The sequence below is a fragment of the Streptopelia decaocto genome (genome assembly GCF_964273445.1).
Source record: "Streptopelia decaocto genome assembly, chromosome: 8".
Classification (NCBI taxonomy): domain Eukaryota; kingdom Metazoa; phylum Chordata; class Aves; order Columbiformes; family Columbidae; genus Streptopelia; species Streptopelia decaocto.
Window position 1 is genome coordinate 15684305 of NC_138662.1, and position 22225 is coordinate 15706529.

General features: G+C 43.3%; 1 protein-coding gene across 2 annotated transcripts in view; it reads left to right on the forward strand.

Moving 5' to 3' along the window:
- CADPS (calcium dependent secretion activator) overlaps positions 1-22225 on the forward strand; it is a gene marked incomplete at its 5' end in the record, with an annotated part of 214825 nt that overhangs the window by 102968 nt on the left and 89632 nt on the right. For both annotated transcript variants that reach the window (XM_082059905.1, XM_082059906.1), the window contains 4 exons: positions 976-1042; positions 9261-9369; positions 10586-10798; positions 22046-22182. In XM_082059905.1, the coding sequence (XP_081916031.1) occupies positions 976-1042; positions 9261-9369; positions 10586-10798; positions 22046-22182 (526 nt within the window). The remainder of the gene's footprint in view (positions 1-975; positions 1043-9260; positions 9370-10585; positions 10799-22045; positions 22183-22225) is intronic.

Below are 22225 nucleotides of genomic sequence, written 5' to 3' on the forward strand. Positions count from 1 at the left end.
CAGAACTGAGATTGTCTTTCTGTTGATGTTAGCAGCACTAGCAAAAAGGACAATTATTTCCCTGTTCTTGAATGAGCCAAGGACTCAGTGCCCACATCAACATGACTCGAAGTTTTGTGGCTTAAACATTCACCAAGAGTGTGTTGGTTCTCTTCTGGCAAAAGGAACTGCTAGCATAACCAAAAAGAAATTGTTTTTCCATGTACTGAGCCAGAACTAAAGTAATATAATGATACATAAAACATATTAATGCTGAATAATGTCCTTGTGTTTATTATTAGTCTGGTGCTGCCACTATTTTTGCCAGTGTTTGTATTACAGTGTCGTAGCGGCTACTTCATCACAGAGATTAAATGCTAATTTTGACATTAATTTTAAAAACTAAATTTTTCCTTTGTAGAAAACAGTGAACTCAATCCTCCTTACCAATTATTCAGTTTGCTTGCATATCTGTAGCCAAGGGATTTCTAGGAATTCTTCTTAAGCAGAGACCTGTTTTAATCAGTCTGGTGGGTGCTGGGATCCCAGGCACTGGTCTTGATGTAGTGTCCCCCTGTTTGACAGCTCCCCTCAGCCAAATGGTTTTGTGACAAAGACTTAAAGCAACACTTGAGGTTTCTGTCACTTAATTTTTCCATGGCAAATGTATTCTTCACCAATCTGACCATGCCGTAGCTATTGACCGGCATTAAAGGGCTTCTAAATTCTGAGCAGGTTGTGAAAGACAAAGAGGAAGAGAGAATTAATACTGTGCAACATTAAGACTCTGGGAGGTTTTTGTGTCACTTTCTTTACAGGTTATTTGTTCAGGCTAAGAAATAAACATATTCATGAATGCTGCTGAGCTTAAGAGTCTTGTAATTACCCCTGCTTGTGTATTAACTTGAGTTTCTAGGTGTAAAGAAAACATACTTAAAAGCAAGAGAAAAATATATAGTCACTTGTGTGCTGGATTAACCTGTTCCTTTCTCCTAGGTATTTATGGGCCATTGGTAAAAATGTTTGGAAGAGATGGAAGAAACGATTCTTTGTCCTGGTCCAGGTAACAGATTTAACCAGAAGTGATCTTACATCACAACATGAAACATTTAGATATTTCCTCTGGCCATTTTCAGTGCTGTGTAATTGGTGCTGAGCTGTGGTTCTGTGTAGGGTGGCTGTTAAGTTACAGAGTTTTTTTCCTAAATGTGTACATCTTCTCAAGGATATCCCAGCTGCAGACCTCTAGCCATGAGTTTCCTGATGCACATGAATGCTTGGTGAAATGGAGAACCAATTTTAGTGGGAAATTAAGGAGATAAGGAGGAAACTTTGTCTTGACTGGAGGTACTTGCGTGCAAATGCTTCCTTTTGAGCCTCCAGGTAAAATCTGAAGTCCATTGAAATCTACAGAAGTTTCGTCACTGGCTACATCAGAGTATATCGTCCTTGACTTTAATCTTGCCTTCATGTTCATTACTACCTCTCATTGTCTACAGCTCTCATCAATCATTTTGCAATGTCTTTCTTCCTTTTTCCTTTTGTTCTTATTTTTCACTTTCTGCCCTCCCAGTTTCAGTAAACCTGTATATTTGACCATGGTTAAGAATTTCAAGGAAACAGGCAGAAGATGTCTTCTGTGACCTAAAAGGACCTGGTCAGTACTTGGTGTGTTAGATCTTCCCTCACCTTCCCAAGGGCAGCTGAAACCACTGCATTGGCCACAGAAGTGTGGGGCCCCAGTTTGAGCAGCTTCATCTTCACACCAACGTGATAAAGCCACAGAGTTCTCTTGGGTCCATCTCTCCCTCCCTCCTCTCTGGGTTCCCCATGGTATGTTGTCTCCAAGTATGAGAAATCATATCTTGGTGCAGGGTCCCGTTGTGAAAGAAACACGGAGATGCTCTGACAGAATAACATAGGATCCAACCGTGATCTTGTGCCAGCACAGATCCAAAGTGATCAAGTCAGAGGGCTGGGATTTCACCCAAGTTTAAGAACTGAGATGGTGTAAACCAGGTGTACCAGGCTCCACATGTTGAATGAAGCACGTTTGTGTGCTGGCTTTTCTGTGCCAGTACAGGGGGGAGTCCACGTGGTCCATCTTCCACCTGACACAACCAGCTTCTCTGGTCCTAAATCACCTGGTGTAAACTGGTTAGTTTATTTTGAGTTAATTATTACTCCAAGTTCAACTGTCCCAGTAGGAAGCTTAATTGCATTCTCCATTTGTCCATCATTGCTGGTTTCCATAGTGTTAAACTGAGTGGTAGATAAGAAAATCCGTCCTGCGGAGGTAAAGGGGCTATATGATCTGTGTGACCCCTGTAAGAAGGATCCCATTTGGAGAGACCAGTTGAATACTTACTCAAATAACCAAGTATGATCATCAGCAACAGTTTAAGTGCTTGTTTTGAATTCCAGGGGGGGTCAAAATGGCCACAGAAGTGGGGGAGTTATTGTAGTGTAACCACAGGAGATACCTCTATCTGCCCAAGCAGTATACTGAGATTTAGGTAAAAGTGAGGGGTTTAGGATTTGTGTAATCAATTCCTAGAGGCATCTGCTTTGCAAATGCACCCTCTGTGCAGGGACTGACTGGGTCCCTGGTGGGGCAGGGTGCTTGGCACCTCTCAAGGGAACCCCGTGTCTTGCAGACACTGCAGGAGGTAAATCCCAAACTGCTGTCTGGGTAAGAAGCAGCAGAGGCCATAATGAAGGAAAGGCCTTTTGGGAGCATTGCACAGTGACCTTGTTTGTGGGCAGGGACTGAGGGATTGATTTTCTCTGTATGTTTCCTTTATTATGTTCTGAAGTGAAGTTAGAAGTGCTGTGGCAGTCTGTGATCCCCTGTAGAGCAGCTGGTACTGCTTTTTGCTGAGAGCTGGTTCATTCTTATTAGACCAAGTTCTCAGTCTTCTTTTCCCTGTGAACAGGGATTCTCCAAAGCAAATTCTCCTAAAATAGCTTCTTCCGTAAATAAATCTATTGAAATTCTTGTGTGTGAAGGTTTGCAAGTTTGGGCATGGATTCCTGTGGCTCCCTCAAGGAGCCGTTATTCTGGTCTTTTGATGTGGTTGCAGTCACTTCTCTAGTTTTCAGTTGCTATATATTCTTCAGCTTGCTGTGGAGTCGGAGCTCAGAGTTATTCCATGTTTTCTCATGTTACTAGGTCTGTATTCGTCAGTTGGCATATAAGAGCAGAATTTGGCCAGAAAAGCAATTCATTTGAATAAGATGAGCAGACTTTTGCCCCCAGAGAGTCTCTGTAGCCCACCTCAGAAATTCCAGCTGCCACTGCAGCTTCTCTGTTATGTTACCGTTTGCTCAACATTTGGTGCAATGTAAAGTGTTCTGCTGTACATCAAATATAAACAAGAAACACTCTCTATGCAGTCCCTCAGATGTAGTTTGAGCATATTGAACATGTCAGCAGGCAATAAAGATGGAATAAAAATACTTTGCTGTCCGTATGTTTGTCATTTGCTTTTCATGCAATGCAAAGGATGGATGCTGATATGAACAGGGATTGGCAGCAAAGGTGTTGATGTCCAGGATGCTCTGAACTCTGCTAAACTGCAGACAGAGAATAACCCTGGCAGGAAGGTGAGCTGGCTCAGTTACAGAAAGAATGGACAAGGAGCAGCCCCTGCTTTAGGAGCTTGCCCATCCACATGAGGCTCCTGCTTGCACCAGTGCCAAGAGATGGGGTCCAAAGCATAAAGTCCATTTGGGATATAGTGGTCTGGTCAGTCTGTGACCAGGCTGTTAAGTTCAGATGACTAACTAAATGTTTTCTTTCTAATCCCTTGTCTCTGTCCATTACCTGTAGCATCTTCTATTGCAGCTCTGTCTCCTCTCCCTTCCCTTGCAGAGTGACTTCCTCCTGGTCCTGTGCCATCTCCTGCCCCTCTTTCCCCATTTCAGTTGGACACAGCATCAGTTCCTCCAGTGCCATTGGGTGGTACCGCTCTGCCTTCTGGTACCTGCGGTTAACAAATTCATGGTAATAAATACTCAAACTCTTCATAACCACCTAAACAAGGCACAAAGGTGCCAACTGTACGGGCAGCACTAAGGAGGTGTTGATGGCAGTTTGTCTCTTTTGTGTCAGTGATGCCTTGCTGGTACGAACAGAGGCTTTGTGCGCATATGTAGAAAAGGGAGCTCTGCAGGGAGCATTTCCAGTGCTACTTGGCTTGTGTAAGCCCTGGAGAGAGGGGAAAGGAGCAATAACTGCCTTGTAATTTGGGTGGAATAATCCCTCGCACCTTCTGTGTCTGTGTAGCTGTGAGGGTTGTGCAGAAGAGGAGATGATTTGTTTGGGTGTAGTGGGTGAGAGCGGTTCCTTTGTGCTGTTCCTAAAACTCATCTCTCCAGCACAAGCATTGCTGGGTGGACGTAGTTCAACCCCTCAGGGAAGGCTTTCCAGCGTGGCACGCCTGGCAGATCTGGTGTGTATGCTCCACCACCGTGCACCCGTGCATTGAGAGGGGATAGTTTTGTCTTTCGAATGAATTGCAGTCCTCTCTGCATGCTGCCCACCCTTCTCATAGACACCCTTCGAGATGAGCAGCAGAAGAGCAGAATACTGATTAGATGTAAATTACATGGCAGAGACTCGTTACTTGCCTAATTTTAAATCCTGAGATATGCAGTGTGAAAGTGATGGCAGAATATGGCCCTGAGCTTGGATGGAAATGGTCCGCAGCATCACAAGTGAGGAAAATGCTTCGTAAAGGCAACAGTAATGCCAATGGCAGTAATAAGCAAAAGCAACGGAGCAATTTAGGGCAAAGTTCCCCATGACTGATTAGGAAAAAAAATGTACATCCAACACAGATGTTATAAGTGTTTCCCGAGTTGCTATTTCTGCTGCCTGAGCACAGCATACAGATTTCAGCCAGTTTGCCAATTTAGACCCTTGATCATGCGATAGCTGAGATTTTTGATAGCTGGTAGAGCTTGTATTAATGCTTCGCAAGGTGTAATGTGCTGTACTGGCAACAACATAATTGTTGGTTCTGGTGCGTTTGCTGGCTTTGTGATAAGAAATTTCTTATAATGATTCTTAGGGGCAAGTGAATTAATTCCATTGAGATTTCAGACTGAATCTGTTCTTCTCTTGTTATAACCCCTTTTCTGTGCTCTGGCAGCATATGGGAAGTAACACTCCATGGTACCTGGATGACATGTTTGCTGAGTAGCTTGAAGCAGTTTTCAGCTGATTGTGTCTGATGATGTTTGCAGAATGTTGTTGGAACCAGATCAACTCTCTGCAGATTAAAAGCAGTTGCAGTGTCTACGCCTGGATCTATTGTTCTAGTGACAGACTCCCTGAACTCATTATAATTTAGACTAACAGTGACAGTTCCTGCTTTTAGCAAAACTCAGCTGACTCGGGATAATATGAAATGAAGTAAGTGTTCAATAACTCTGAGTAACCAACAGAATTTGAAAATAATTCAGCCAAATTAGAGTGTACTACACCAGTAGTCCTAGACTGTGGTCCTCAAGTCAAGGTAAATGACCCATAGCTAGTCCTCATAATCATATTTTCAGTTAGACCCTTGCTGAGAACTGAGCATAGGTGGTGATTCTTGAGAAACCTTGAGTGTTGATGATAAATACAAGATGTATGGGAACTGTTGGTTAAATAGATGCCGCAGCTTGTTACACCTTCTCTGGTAGATCCTGGATGTCCCATCTGCACTCACATGGGATGAATCCCATCACACATCTTTGCCCGAGGGGGACACACGTGCCTCTTCCACTTGAAGGAAGAAGGTAGGACAACTGCTGTGTGCAATTGTTTGGGGCTGAGACATGAAAACTGTTGTTTTCACATTTGTTTCTTTAAGCCAGATCATCTCCTCTGCTCATTTGTGTCAGGAAAGGGCTCGGGAGGCAACATACAGCTGCAACCAGAGGACAAGAGTCTCCCATCAAAGCAGAAAGCTGTATTACAGCTGGCAGTATCTTCGCACAGTTTCTCTCCCTTGGGACAAAATGCATGCTGTTAATCTAGGAAAGGTCCATTTAAGAATTTAACCCAAGTGGGGCGGTGTTGTGTCAACAGTGAGGAAGGGGGAGGCGAATGACTGAGCTCAGAGTGTGAGGGATGACAATTAACAGGTTTGAGCTTTCCTGGGGAAAGCGGTGCTCGCTGGAGCAGGAGTCTCTGGCGGAAAAACAAGGACAAAGTCAGGACTGGTTAATACATATCTACTGTATTTATTAATCAGTCGGATTATATAGCTGGTGACAGAATATGGTTGAGTGCCAAGAAAGTCGGATCTCATTTAGCAGCCTGGGAATAGTGAACTTTGGCATTTGTCTCCCGCTGTCTGCTTCCCCTTTCCTGAATTTCTTTGTCTTTTTCTCTTTTTTTTTCCCCACTTTCTTTTCCTTCTGTTCTTTTGTCTCAAATTATTTCTCAAAGCATTTTCCCTTTTTTGTAATGAACCAGCCAAGACAGCCCTGGATTATTTCCCTTCCTTTAGTTTTACTCAGTTCAACTTCCATAGATGCTCCTTTCCTGGCCTTCGTTGAGTCTCTGGATGAAATCCCAGCTGCTTTGAGAGTTTGCTCCTCCCTGGGCAGAGATTTCTCCTCTGTCTTCTTTCAGTTTCCTCTCTATATCTGTGTTTTTTCCAATTACTCAAACCATTCATCTTGCCCATCCCATCTGCTTGCTCGCTCTCATTCAGCTATGGTTCAGCATGAACCCAGCAGGCTGTAAGATTAATTTCTGCTATTAACCGTTTCACTTGTCTGGCCACTTCTAAGCTTCTACAGAAAGCAAGCTCTGTAAAGAACAGTATTTTAGAGGACTGATGAAAGGCAAGCCACAATCTCCACTTGACCTTACGGTGCTGTTCAGCAGCAAAGCACGATCATGACATATCAAGCTTTCTAGAATCTTGTTTTGTCAAGTTTTGCTTTGCCACCACTTGTAAATGGAAGGAGCCACATTGCACTGGTAGCCAGGGCATCAGCTTCTTTCTAACCCCAAGCAGCAAATGCTTTAGGCAGCAGGACAGGACAGACAGACTGGTATGTCAGTCCTTGAGGTCAGTAGCTCAAGCTGTTCAGGTGCGGGCTCTCTGTGTGACGTTTGACACCTTCTCCAGAGGCCATTGGTCACTGTCTGCTCTCTCCAGCCTGGTCCCACCAGCAGCTCTTGGGCCGTCCTGTGCTTGGGCCTCACACTTGAGCTGTGTGAGCAGAGGAGAAACAGGACGTGAACCCAGATGAGGCCCGGCTCATCTCACGGTGTACACCCACCTGTAGGTTTCTCTTAGAGGTCTCTTCTAATAATGATGTAGGGCAGCTTATTCCAAGAAAATCCTGTGAATACCAATAGGAGAGACCAGATTACTTTGCCGCTGTCTCCGGATGGCTCCACCAGAGCCTTCTGTCTACATCTATCTGTTATAACACTTAACATGAGAAGTATAAGCTCTAAAATGCCTCTGTGTGCTTCCATATGTTATTGTTGTCTTGGTATAGTTGGCTTATTGATAGGGATAAAGAATATTTCCTGGGTCCAAAGATGAGAGGAATTATTTGTACATGAAGAAGAGCCTGAAATTCAGACCTCATGTTCAGGATCAGAGAAGAAATGGAACTACTGAATGAATTTTACCTGTTGCTATAGAGCGTACAGGAGAAGAAAAAAAACATTAGTTGTATTGATGTTTTCAACCAATGTCAGTGTAGATTAGCACTGACTCATTTCAGGAACTAAATTTATTATGCAGTCCCTGAAATTCAGACCATCTAACACAGAGAAATCAAATCCTCACCGCTCAGATGAAATCTCCAGAATCTTACCATACATAAGGTGCATTCAAGAGTTTCTCCAGGAGATGGCAGCAATATACTGCAAGTATAACTGAATGAACGCTGCGGGAGTCGTCTGAATATTGTGCTGTGGGGCACTAGATTATTTTTAGATTTCTTCGTGTTAATCTTTTAAATTTTTGTGTTGCCGGTACGATGGTATGCATTCAAAGTTCATAGCATAGAATATACACTGGTGTGCTCCTGCTATTGGTCTGTTACTTGTCAATCTTTCATCAGTGCTGGTAGTTTTAAGGAGGATGCAAGATGCTTAAAGCATCACTTTCAGTCTTACTCCCACAAATGTGTTAATGATAGGGTTTATTCTTAGGTGACTTTTGGAGCTGTTCCTGGAGGAAGGCACAGTGCAGGCAGGGCTGTGAGAGCAGGCTGGCAGCTCGCAGAAGCCCGTAGAGGGCAGCAATAAACCGAGCACCGGCTGGGAGATGCTACAGCAATAGATAGGTCCCCTCACTTAAATCAATGACATTTTATTAGCTATAGATGCCACCAAAATAGGTGCTGCTTGTGTATTTGCAGCTGAGCAATTTGCCTGGAGTTTGTAGGCAAAATCCCCCAGCCCAGCCTCTCACCCGTCTTTCAGGATCTCTCCCAACTTCCAAAAAATGACGAGCACAATCTATTGCCACCCACCAGAGTTTTAAAGTTTCCTCCCGAGGTCAAGAAAATGTCCAGACAAATAAAATTACGTCAGGCGTCCAGGATGTGACACAACCTTAACAAAGTCATTTGAAATCATTTGACAGTAAATTTCCCCGTGAGTTCCTCGCCTGGGGCACGGAGAATCCTCTCTTCTCCTTCCCTCCCTGGATGAGCCTCTCACTGACCATCCAGATCGCAGCACGCCGAGTACGCGCGGGGTCTTGATGCGGCCTGATGGCCTCCTAAAGGCGATTCGGGAGCCTGGCAGAGCCCCCGCAGCTGAGTCGGCTTCCGTCAAGAACTTGACATTGAATGTATCGTGTCATGCAGATGGTACCTCAGAGGAGTGAGAGCTGCCATTTACAGCACTGATGACAACAACTGCCGAGATCAGTGGGATCTTAAGATTGCTTTAATATGACTGGCACCTAGCAATTTAGCTCACATTGTTTGTGACAGGGTGTCACTCTTGCACTTGTCTGGGGATGAATGATAGAGGGTTTTTAAAGCATGGAGCTTCCTCCTTTGGAGGAAATTGAACCGCTGTATCTACTGATGTGGAGAATTAGATGCCTGCCACAGCAGGGTGTGTTAAGGGAGAGCTTTTCAAAAGCCTGATAGAAGTTTAGTCTGTATTATGTGGACAATGACCATCAAAATTGCCCCACCGCCCCCTGGTCCCTGTAAAGATGCCGTCAGTGTGTGGCATTTGTAAGCACTTTGGATTGCCTTGTGATCACCTGGTGCCATCTTGGCTTTGTGATTTTCTTCAGGTTAGTCAATATACGTTTGCTATGTGCAGCTACCGGGAGAAAAAAGCTGAACCTCAAGAGCTGCTGCAGCTCGACGGATACACTGTGGACTACACCGACCCGCAGCCAGGTATGGGGACCCGCAGCTCCTCATGCTCGTCACCCTACATATGGCTCCCAAACAGGAGTCCTCTCCCTCTATCCCTGCTTGCATCTGAACTGTGATCAGCATTATTATAAATATGTTTGCATTTATACTGTTTGATAGCGATGTATGACTTTACTGTAAATCGACCTAAGGAGCTGAGCTAGGAGTTGTGCCAGAGGAGGGCAAGACTTGTCTTCTTTGGGGACCCTAAGTGAATTCATAGAATGGTTTGGGTTGGAAGGAACTTTAAACATCACCTAGTCCAACCTCCCTGCCATGGGCAGGATCACCTTCCCCTAGACCAGGTTGCTCAAAACCCTGTCCAGCCTGACCTTGAACAATACCAGAATGGGGCATCCACAGCTTCTCTGGGCAGCCTGTTCCGGCGCCTCACCACCCTCATGGGGAAGAATTTCTTCCTTATAACTAATCTAAATGTACCCTCTTTCAGTTTAAAGCCATTACCCTTTGTCCTATCACTACATGCCCTTGCAAAAAGTCCCTCTCCAGCTTTCTTGGAGGCCCCCTTTAGGTCCTGGAAAGCTGCTATGAGGTCTCCTCAGGGCCTTCTATGCTCCAGGACATCTGTTGAGTGGTGAGACCCTTCTTCAAGTGGAGGAGCACTGCATTTCTTTTATTTCAGTGGGACAACATGCTGAGCCTGGTGATCCTCAGCATGGCCTGGATGATAGTATCCCCAGAGGAGATGAAGAAAGGCACAGTAGGTTGGTTGTCAAGACCTGGGTTCCAGGTTCTCGTGTTAGGGAGATGAGAAGATAGGTGCTGAATCAGGGCAAAGACGGTAATAAGCACATCACCCTTGCACCTTTTATGCAACATGAGCACTGATGTCTAATGGGAAACCTCCCATCATTGCATCCCCTCAAAACCCGTTTTTAATGGGCCTCCAGCAGTGCAACTCACACAGGACCCACACAGATGGGGCGGTAGGTGAGAGATGCTGTTAATCCAAGTCTGTTGGGGTGTGTTTTATTAATCACAGCTCTACCTGGGGACCTGGCAGGCAAACTCTCAGGTGAGTTTGGCACAGGGGAGGGGACACACCTGACCCAGGAGCCAGGGGCAGCATGGGCCTGGCTGGGGACACCGGGGGCAGAGGTGGGGTGGGAAGCCTGGGGAGGTCCCCTGGCTGGTCTGAAAGTCCATGAAAGTCAGTTGTTGCTTCCTCTCCTGCCAGGTTTGGAGGGTGGCAGAGCATTCTTCAACGCTGTGAAGGAAGGAGACACGGTGATTTTTGCCAGTGACGATGAGCAGGACCGTATCCTGTGGGTCCAGGCCATGTACCGAGCCACCGGCCAGTCTCACAAGCCTGTGCCGCCTACCCAAGTGCAAAAGCTAAATGCTAAAGGAGGAAATGTACCCCAGCTAGACGCCCCGATCTCTCAATTTTGTAAGTAAATAAGCTATCCTAGAGAGCAGAAGTCTTTGATGGAAAGATTTTCTGCACTGATGTAAATCAATATTTGCACACATGTTTCTGAATCCAAAATGATTTTTTTTTTTCATTATCATTAAGCTGCTTTTTACATCAGTGGATCCAGACCCGGTTAACCCATATGTTTAGCACAACCAAACCCAAGAAACTAAATTCCTTGGGGAACTTGTCAATGAGTATTTTAAAGTGCAATACTTGATGGAGGAGAGACTGGGATCTGACAGCCTGAGACCCAGCTTGCTTTCTGCAGACATGACTTTTACCCCCACACAATAAACTGCACACCCAGATCAGAGCGATTCATTAGAGCCATTAGCTGTCTATCAAATGCGTCACGTGCTCAGAACTACAGGTGCAAATCTTGCAAGTACGAAATGCACACACAAAAAGAGGTCTCCTGTTGAATATTCAACTGTAGGAAAACATATGGTATTTTTAACAGGTTGCTTTGCAGGCCAGTTAGATGTGAATTTAAAGCAATCATCTTTTAAGTCGTAGCTATGCTGCATGTCCTGTGCAGTTGTACCCAGTTTGCTTAATTTGAAATTTAGAGCAATTTCTTTTGTCTTGCAAATGTAATTTGATTATAAACCAGATGAATGCCTCCTCATTCATTTTTCTTGAAGGCCTTGATCGCACGTCTTCAGCCTCTTTGTTGTGTAACATACAGCAGTTCTTGCTAGTTTTAGCAAAATTTGAGAATGAGTGCCATTAAATATAAGTAAAATAAGGAAAAGTACAAATCAGCAAATTCTCCAATTAAATCAGATTTTAAGACTTCAGAAAGTATCTCTAAAGCTGTTGCAATTTAGAGTATTTTGTTAAAAGGAACTCAGAAAACCTGCTCCTTGCTTATCAATATCATTTGACCATCTTTTATATTGGTTTAACTTCTTCATGACAGTATTTATAGAAAATAACAAGAGGTACAGCTGTATGATCAGTATTATAGCAAAAAACCTCTGCTTGCTGCTTTTTTTTTTTTGTACCCTCCCCATTCTTGCCTATTTTGGACTCCCCTCTGCCTTGCATTGCCGCTGTCAGTGCAGGTGTAGCATGATGCAGTGTGGTAAATCTACAGTTTCACTTTAGTGACCCTCATCCTCTTCATCCCAGTCAGGTCACTGACTCTGGGGTTGCAAGGTGTTACAGGTTGGGGTGGGGAATGAAGGACACCTCTCAGAAAGCCAAAATGGGAGGTAGAGAATGGGCTTTTACCATTGGGAGGGTTACTGGCTGTGATTTGCCCCTAGACCTGGCTGAGTCGTGCTGACCTGAGAGCACACCCAGGGTTCCGATGTTCCTCTCCCCAGGTTCCTGGCTGTAGCGGACACAAGTCATTCTACAACTGCTTTTTACATGCTAAAAGCCTTCGAAGTGTAGCCAGGGAAGTGGCAGAGGGATGCTGCCTGTGGCTTCTGCACCTAAAAGTGATGCTGAATGATGCTCTTAGCAGTGTGGTTGGTGCAAAGAGGATGCACTCCTGCTCATCCCAGTGTGATCCCTGTGCATTAGGATGATGGCAGTGAGAGAACATCAAACTGAGGAATCACCTTTCCCTCCAGGCTTCTCCCATCCCTGCAGACATGAGGCTTGGAGAATTTTGCTGCTGAGTAAATTCCTGATGTGTACGGAGTTTTCATGTTGCCAGACTAATATGTGGGGTCAGGTGAAGGGTCCCTTTCCCATACACATTGTAATTGCCTGGCAGCAGCTCTAGTGAAGTCTGGCAGGAGTTTGGTGAGGGAAAGGGGATTCCCAGGGCCATGGACCTTTGGGTGTGTTGTTCCCATGCCGAGTGTTGTGTGCGTGGGGAGAGCTGAACCTGGGATGGAGAAGGGGCAGCTGCCTTGTCTTTGTCCTTGCCAGGGAGCAGGAAAGTTGGTGACTGAGCTGAGCAGTCCTCTCTGCATCTAACCACAGCCCAGCATGTCCACTGGAGATTTGTGCTGCTCGTGGTCCGGCAGACCTCCTATCAGTCTGGCTGTGCTCAGAGCTATAGCAATGCCACAGGTTTGACCTTGCTTTTTCCATCTCACCTACCTGCCAGGAGGCAAGGATCCCTTGTCCTTGCTTCTGGTGAAAACAGCTGAGATTTCACCTCCTGGTCCCAGCAGGGCATCCGAAGGGGTCAGGATCTGACCTTGGTTTCTCTCACTTGTTCTCATGCTCATACCAGCTGCAAATCTGAATGGTTGTGGAGTCTCTTTCTCTGGAGACATTCAAAACCCCCCTGGACACCTTCCTGTGTAACCTTATCTGGGTGTTCCTGCTCTGGCAGGGGGATTGCACTGGATGATCTTTCAAGGTCCCTTCCAGTCTCTAACATTCTGTGATTCTGTAACCTCTTTTATGTCACTGCCTTCTTTCCATCACGTCTTGGCCATAAGCTGCATGGCTTCAGGCTCCCCTTTTTGCTGCAAGCACTGGGAAACCCTCTTGGTTGTGTTGTGCTGAAGCATGGAAGGGGGAAATGAGTCAGCTCCTCAGTTGGATGGTGACTTGATCCTCCAGCATCCTCTGGGCTAGGCGAATAGTGCATTTTGTCCTCAGTCTTCCTTCCTCCTCCTCCTCCCTTGGATCTACATCCCTCTGAAAGCTCTTTGTGCACAGTACCTTCGTCCTACAAGAGAGGGAGAGCAGCACGCCATAGCACACCCTCATCTCAGTAGTGAGGGCCACTGAATTTTCACGTTTCAATGTCTGTTCATGGCAGTGCTCATCGCAAAAGTCATTGGGCACAGCAGTTAAATAATCAGAATCAGAAGTGAGTCATGCGTGCCATACATGATGGCTTTTTGGGAGGCTTAAATGCACAAATACATATCTCAGCTCCTTCAGTCTTGAAATTCAAACATATCAAGTATTGCATTTTTAAAGGGTCTTGGTTTGTTTTGGGGTTTTTTTGGCTTGGGTTTTTTTGGTTTGTTTTGGTTGGTGTTTACTTTTATTTTTTTTTGCCTGCACAAAGGTAAGGACTTTGGCGAGACATGTTATTCTTGTACATTTACCTTTATACCTGTCAAATTTTTTGTGCTTATTAGAGGCTATGGTGAATGAGGATGTGCAAAGAAGTAAATGTTAAGCCATTTGATGAGTAACTGTTGTTATAGCTTTCATGTTGTAGCAGTTCGAGATGGCACATGCGCATGCATGCACCTGCAGACAAAATCCAGCCCTCCGCTCCTGTGATGGAGCTGTCTGTTCAACAGAAACTTGGGAAGAACTTATTTAGCTGTTGGGGAGACTTGGGAGAAATAGTGAATTAATTTGGTTCCCACCTCTTTTGACTCAGTAGGCAGCAACTTCGAGCAGCGCTTAAATTCTCGGCCGCAGTTCCATAGCAGCACTTGACTTGGAAGTAAACAGACAGCTCCAAACCAGGGTGGAGTTTATTTTATTTGCGATTTAAGTACTGAAAAAAAAATAGATCCTGCTATTCATTAATTTTTGTATGACTCTACAATTCCTTTCATGTGGGTGAACAATACCTGTTAGACTGAAAAGTTTTGCTTTTTTTTGTTTTGCTACTCTTTAAAAGAAAAAGTCCATTCACGCAAAGCTGTGCTTTTCTCCAGTGTTCGTATTATAAAAAAAAAAACCCAAAACTGTTCTTGTTTACTGTTGAAATCATGCACAGTATTATAGTCAATAACGCTGCCAATACATATTACACCTTTTGGCAATATTTAAGCTTCATAAAAGTGGTCACTTGTCTGAAAGCACCAATCTTTATTTGTTCTGTGTTAGTGATGCATCAAACAAAATTCCCAAACATGCTCAACATTTTTTTTTAAACTCTTTTCTTTTTAACATGAAAGATTGGTCCATACTTGTTTTACGTATTGCTTGTGGTTAAATTTCCTTTTTTAATGTCTGTTTATATTTAATGACTGTTAATCACACCATATACAAAGAGTTGGTTGTTTTGAGAATTTGTAATGATTTGTTCCCCCATAATAAGTAGCAAGGTTTATTGAGCTGCTTAAGAAATTTTCAGCTGTAAGTGGGTTGTGGTTTTTTTTTGGTTGGTTTGATTTTCTTTAAGTTTCTTTTTCATTCTTTGCTTGAACCCAAATATTTAGCTGCTAGGTTAGGGCTCCTGTCTGCTTTCCTGAGCCTTGTTGCTAGTCTTTATGTTATTCTGGTTTGTTCCTTCTTACCCTGCTAACTTCTAGCTGGACTCAAGGGTAAGTGCTTCCCTGTAGCTAGCACAGCTCAGATAATCAGACTAGATTATCTGACATATGCAATGTGCTTTTTTTTTTTTTCTCTTAAATCTTTCTCATGTTTAGATTTTGTAGTACAAACTTTCCATGTTATTTTCCTGAATTGAGGTTTGAAATGTAAGTTTCCATACTGAAATTAGGATGCATGTGATGTTTGCATAATTGCCTTCTCTCCCTGGCTTTCACATTGGCATCAAGTGATCCTCTTAGCAAAGCCAATCATTAACATTTCTATTTTTCATTCCAAGATGTAAATATTAATTAACATCACAATAAAACCGTAAATAATACCTTCTTTTGTTTCATGGAATTTACATCTAGTTGACTGCTTCCTGCCTGAAAACAGATCATTTTGCACTCTGACAATATCCTTTCTCTCCGTGCCGATGATTGGCTTGGTGCAGTGCACCAGCATGCGGGGTTAACCACGGACACCTCAAAGCATAGAAAGGTAGGGCAGGAGACCCCAAAGACCTAGACGAGGAGCAGGAGGCCCCCCAAAAAACCCTCCACACATGCCTTCTGAAAACAAGCCTGAGTCATCGAGGATTTTTGATAGGTCCCTCTCCTGTAAACTCAGTAGGGGATGATTTTGGCAGCAAGCAGCAGCTCTCTGGGTCACCCTGGGTTTGGAGATGCTGACCCGTTCCAAATTAAATACATTAGTCATGGAGGGGTGCTGCGGTTCCCCCAAATTATCGTAAATTAATGTTTTAGCGTGGGTCTCAATCATCAATCAAAGCAATGCTTCTCAAAGAATAAGCCAGGGGAATTATAATTTTATCTTACCCACTGAAATACCTTCTTTGAAAAAGATAAAAGCACAAGCTTGTGCTGTAAAAAAGGTGGTTCTTAGTCTTTGTTCAGTCTTAAACAGCCCCAACACAAATCCTTTACTAGTGTTAAAAGCTGCTTCTCTAATACCTGGTGAGTGCTGCTTTCCTTAGGAGGGAATGGCATCAGTGGGTCATGAGAGCTGGCAAATATGTATCCAGAGTATCTGAATGCAATTATGAGAAGGAACAGGCGGTGTCATCCCTCCTGGCCATCCAACAAGACTCCTTTTTTTCTTCTTCCTCCTTTTGTTTCTTTTTTCTTCTTCTTTTCTTTTTTTCTCTGTGTGTATGTGCGTGCGTGTATAAATATACCCCTGGGGAGCAGGCAGAATTCCTTCTCAGCAGACACTTTCTTTTTTCTTTCTCTTTTTTATTTTTTTTTTTTGTTTTCTAAATGTTTGGATTTCCAAAGAGGATTCTTATCAGACTTTACCACAAAAAAAAAAAAAAAAATTAAAAAAAAAAAAGATTTAAAAAGTTTAATTGGATGGAAATACAGATTTTTGCCACTTTGAAAGAAAGAAAGAAAGAGTGAATGAATGAATGAATGAACCTGGGTCTGGCAACATTACATGTATTTGCACTACAATGCATTGCTATCCTATTAGATTATTAGTTTTGTGCTTTAATTGCTTTATTTTTTTAGATAGTTAGAGATATCATGAGAGCGCTGCTGTGTCCTGTATTGTCAACTTGCAGATGCTTCATTGCAGGAATGCAGAATTAAAATGTCAATGCAGTTCTCACATAACTTGCATGAATTTAAAACTCGCCTGTAAATCACTTCTACGTGCTTTAAGAAGCATGGGACTCTAACATATGAAATACAAATTCACAGGTTTCCACAGTCATGCAATTCAAAAAAATATAAATAGTTTAATAAACACTGTGAAACAGTGTTTTGTATTATAAATAGCTGATCTAAAACTCTGTTTTTAACTTGCCACACAAGGAATTATGTAATTGCATACTACAAATTCTTATTCATTTAACTGCCAAACATTAGATAACTTAGATTTCAATTCAGTGCCTGGTGTGTCTGGTGATTTACAGGAACATTTCTGATCATTTATTAAAATTGTAACTCGAGGAGGAAAGAATTTGTTTGCAGCAGGGGAAAAGCCATAAAACACAGGAATAAACAGCCGATTCAATGTAAACCTGTCTCCTAACGTGGAATAAAACATAAAACCCCAGATCTCTTAGATATCCAGCTGAGAGGCGAGTCCAGGCTGCTGCAGCGGCCGCGGCTCAGAGCGGGAGGAGGTTGCAGAGCCCCGGACACTCGCATACACGCACACATCACCGCTCAGAGGTGGCGATGCTGCCGTGCACGGCGAGGAGGGGACTTGGGAAGTCACCAGCCGGCACTGCCAGCAGCTCGCTCACAAACAGCCTGGCATTTGAAGTCCCAGTATGTGGTTTCTTCCTTTTTTTTTTTTTCCCACCCCCTTTCCAGACACTGGGATTTGCTGGTAAAGCCTCTCGCTCCACATGGCCAAACAAAACGAGGTTTCTAGGTGCTTCCCCAGGGTATTTCTTTAAGAAGTCGCAGCCCAGGTGTGTCCGTGCAGGAGCAGGAGGGGACACTGTGCGGCAGGTTGCGGTGGGCACACCGTGGCTGGTGAGCTCCAAATGGGCTGGGGAACTTCTCCAGCTTTGCCAGACCAGCGAAGAGTTTTCTAGAAATATCTGTAAATGAATAGCTGCCATCAATCATTGTCATTCCTTTATTTCATGTCTCCTGATGAGGTTGACTAGTGTCATTGTTTGTTACTGTCCAAACCACATCTTCATTCTTGTAATGTCAAGCAGATATGACAAGCACACATTTTCCAGATGAGTAAGATACAAAGTCACCTTTTAATTTACAGTTGTGTGGTTTTTTTTGTTTGTTGGGTTTTTTCTGTTCTTTTAATAAGCAAACGTGTTGTAAAATTTGCTGGACGTTCAGTTGCCTTTGGTACTAAAACAAAGTCACTCATTAACGAAAAGAAATAAATCTGGAGTAAGAAATTCTTACAATAAAATGGCTACCCAGAGCCTTTTATAACAAGAATTCTTTTATGGAGCTTGTCCCCCGCTATTAACTTCACTGCTCTCAGAGCAAAATCTGCCAAAATTATTGCTGGAGCAAAAGAGATGCAGAGAGCTGGGAAATACATTGGAAAAAAAAAAAAAAAAACAAAGAAAAGAAAGAAAGAAAGAATAAGAGATTTGACTGGTTTGTCTCTTCCTTTTTAAGTAACAGCTAAAGAGAAATATAGCCCTCAGAGGACCAAATGGTGAGACGGTCCTTTGGTTTTCCTTATTGTTGTTGAAATCTTTGTATTCCTTGCACTGGCAGATTTTTAATACTCTGATTTCAAACACTTGTAGGGAGTGTGTGACAGGGGGCTAGTTAAAGGAGTCAGCATAAAATGCAAACTGGATAAAAATGAAAAAATAAACCCAGCAGTGTTTAAAAAAGGACCATAATGTAGGTGACCAAGTGTAATATAAAAGGCCAGAGTCTGCAGTTTTCCAGAAGAAAAGGTTCGGGGAATCTGTGCTGCCAATTTACCTCCGCTGGCAGCCGCCCTTCCGAGACCACCATCGAACACCTTTCAGCTGCGCTTGTGTGCAGCTTGTCTAAATATGTAAGATAACTTTTGTGGGCCTGCAGCAGCATTTTGGCTGGGGCCTCGAACAAAGAAGCACCAGCGAGCTTGGCACGGCACCTTGGGAAGGGATTGTAACTTACTGGAGCATCATATAACTTTCTTTCTTTGCTTCCTTCTTTCTTTTTAACTAGAATAACAGAGCAGGGTCAAAAAAGCAACCGTATTTGACTGAAACAATTAATTTAAAGTACTTGCAAATTAGCTGTACAGTTTGGGTGTGAATTTTAGCCATTCTCATTTTGTACTTTGTTTAAAATCACATTCAAACTGTACAAGCCATTTTGAAAGAGGTTGGATTATATATAAAACTTCATATGCAGATGTTGGCATTATTTTAAATCACACAGATCAGCTGTCTGGAGCAGAGGATGAATATATTTAGATCTATCCTATTCTTTTTGCATTGCCTAGGAAGTTTAATGCTTTTGGTATCTTTTGACTCCAAAATTTCATTTTTAAAAGGGAGTCCATTGGGAAAATCAAAATGCAAAAACAAATTGCACATGCATGGCATATTTATTTTCTAACAATTATTGAAGGGAAGTGAGTTTAGTGTAGGGTTGTCCTTTTTAACCTGTTCCTAGTTATTCTTAAGAATTTTAAGCATCTGTCCCAGAGCAGATACTCCATTTAAGAGACATCCATGTGTGTATTACCATTCTCCAAAGACATCTTCACACCACGCCAGCTTTATCCCCTGCAGCTCTGCCAAAGCAAAGTGGTTTTGTTTGCTCACGCCTGAACTGCGGCAGGGGTTGCTGTGGCTGGTCACCTGCCTTCCCGTGGCAGAAAGCCACATTTTTAAACTATCAGCCGAGCAGAAGTCACATGGCTCATACTTTTTTGGACGCTTGAACTTGCGCAGTTTCATGTCTGATGCCCGTCTCTTCAGGTGGTTGTTCTGAGATGGGGAGATTGCAGGAAAATGGGCTTTCGAGGAGACACCCAATGGGATGCTCAGTAAGCTGTGGCTTCAAAGCGATTAATGAAAGGAAAATTGCTCCAGATTATGGACAGTGTGAAGGCCATTTAATCTCTGTGTCCATTCTCACGCTTGGCAGGGAACTGTCTGTGCATCTGCCTTGGGCAGGGAGATGTTAAAAAGCCCAGGACAGCCCTTTGGCTCCATGGAAGCCAGCAAAGCCTCGGCTGGTCCACACCGACCAAAGGTCTGCCCTGTGCCTGCCTTGTTCAGAGAACATAAAGTGAGGAAAAGCTTATTAGTTTGGACTAAAAAAATACTCATATCAAACATGCTTTCTAGCACATCTGCTCAAAAAGGTTCACCAGCTAAAGGGCTAGAGGACTCTTCAAATTTCCAGCTGATTTACTCAGCTCTTGGAGCCTCGTTGGCTGAGCAGGAGGATTGACAGTGTATCAGGGCTCTTAATTGAAAAGTAATAAAATCTCTGAGCGAAGCTGGCAAATGAAGGCCTCCAGCCAATTTGTCAGCTTGCAGTCAACTCTGAGCTCAGAGCCGGGCAGAGCAGCAAACCATTAAAAACAGTCTGATAATATCTGGTAAAACATTTTACAGGCACTAGGGATGGAATCAACAACCAGCATAGAAAAACTCTTTGGGAGTGAATGCAATCGAATTGATTTTGGCCCAAAAGGACAGAGATGGTGGGGCAGAAAACTGTCAGAACAGACAGGAGCCCGCCTGTGCTGTGAGCCCAGGGCTGGGTGGGCTTCGCATTCTACCTCCAAGGATGCTGGTGAGGTGCCATGGAGGCGATGTGCTCGTCAGGGAGGTTGTCCCCATATCCCTCACACTGCCACGGTGCTCGGCACCACCAGTGGCAGCTTCTTCTGTCCCTGTGCTAAATGCAGGGAGCTCTGGTGGGGACAGAGCGGGGGATTTGGGACCAAAGGGGGAGGCATGGGGGAGGCAGCAGGACCTGGCACAAAACAGGGCAAGAGACCCTCAAAAATTAACCAGCTGTAGGAAAAAAAATCAGTGTTTATTCAGCAAGGTTTTAATGAGGAAAATTGCCAGCTACTGCTGAATTAAGTATTGCTAGCAGCTAATTGAAATGTTGCATGTTTTAGTTTGTCTGATTTCTTTCCAGTGGGTGATGTTATTTATATAGTTTGTATATAGCTAACAACAGACTATAGAGAAGATTTAAAGATTGCTTCCAATGATCAGTAATATCTGAAAGCACAGACATGAACGAGGTATTTAGGAAGACATGCCACCTTTCGCAGCTTAATATTAAGTAACAAAGCATATATAAAGGAACACTATCTCATTATCATCCAATGTTTTTTCAATTATATTTTAAATTTTTTTAATTAAAGATTTTTATTTCTTCTGGCAAAGAGGGATTTTGTTTTAAAACAAATACAGTTACCATATACTACTATTGCAGAAAACTGCATGTCTTGTGTTCTTTCGGCCACATTGTTTCAAGGCCACCCAGTTCCCCTAGGAGACTATAAACAGGGGAAGGACTTAAATCCTGTTCTCTTTGTCGAGGATTTGGCAAGAACCCATGTAGTAGGAAGCTGAGCACGGACAAAACCGAGTGAAAGGTGTCCTTTAATTCCCCGGCCGCTGGTAGAACAAAGGCTTCTCCCAGCGGGGTCCCGGCTGGCCGCACCCAGGCCGGCTTGGCAGCTTCGTTTCAACGGCTGAATTCCGTGTATTTTTAGTTAACCATGTTGAGATTAATTAATTAGCCCTTAGGAGTTAGTGCCTGTAAACGTCACCCAAAGCGGAGAAGTGTGAATACGTTGAGGCTGTTAAATCACCCAAAAATGGCAGCTCGGAATCCAGGCAGGGGAAATTCAGTCCCTCTGTCGGGATGACTGGCAGCTCCGGCGCACTATCGGGTTACTGCCTCAATGACAACAAACCACATATCAATTTAACTTCTTAGCAATGCTTAAAAGAGCATCTTTTTATTTCAGCGAGGTAACATTCAAAGTTGCCATTAGGAAAAAAATTGCCGTGGGGAGAAATACATTAGCATTTGGAAAAAGAACACCACAACTGGTCTGATACCTATAAAACCTAGTAAATATAGAGAAAAATGCTACAGCTGTAACTTCATTAGAATGGCAGAATCTATTATAATTAACCGCAACTAACTAAATAGGAGCTAATTTACTTCTGTGAGCCAAAATTCTGTTAACTCAGAGTGTATTGTAAGATACAGAATAAGTTATTGGGTTTGTGTTCTGGTTTGAAGTACAGAATAAATGCACTATAATGAGCAGTTGACAAGATGTTAATTCTAAAATCTTTTGCCTAAATGCAATAAGATAGTCCTTAACTGATGCAAGTTGACAATGGGAGGTGAAAAGTGTACTGTATAGCCTGCAAAGAGAAAAGATAATGGCAATGTAGGGAAGAGGAGATCTTAGCTTTCATGCTTCATATTGTATATTTTTTTCTGTTGTATTTGTCAACTAAAATGTCTTATATCTCTCTAAATGATGTCTTTCTCTATATGTATAAATGAACAGATGCAGATAGAGCTCAAAAGCATGGCATGGATGAATTTATCTCTTCCAATCCCTGTAACTTTGACCACGCTTCACTCTTTGAGATGGTTCAGCGCCTCACTTTGGACCACAGACTTAATGATTCCTATTCTTGTCTGGCAAGTATATTCTTTGGTCTCTAGTGATATAAACATCAAGCAG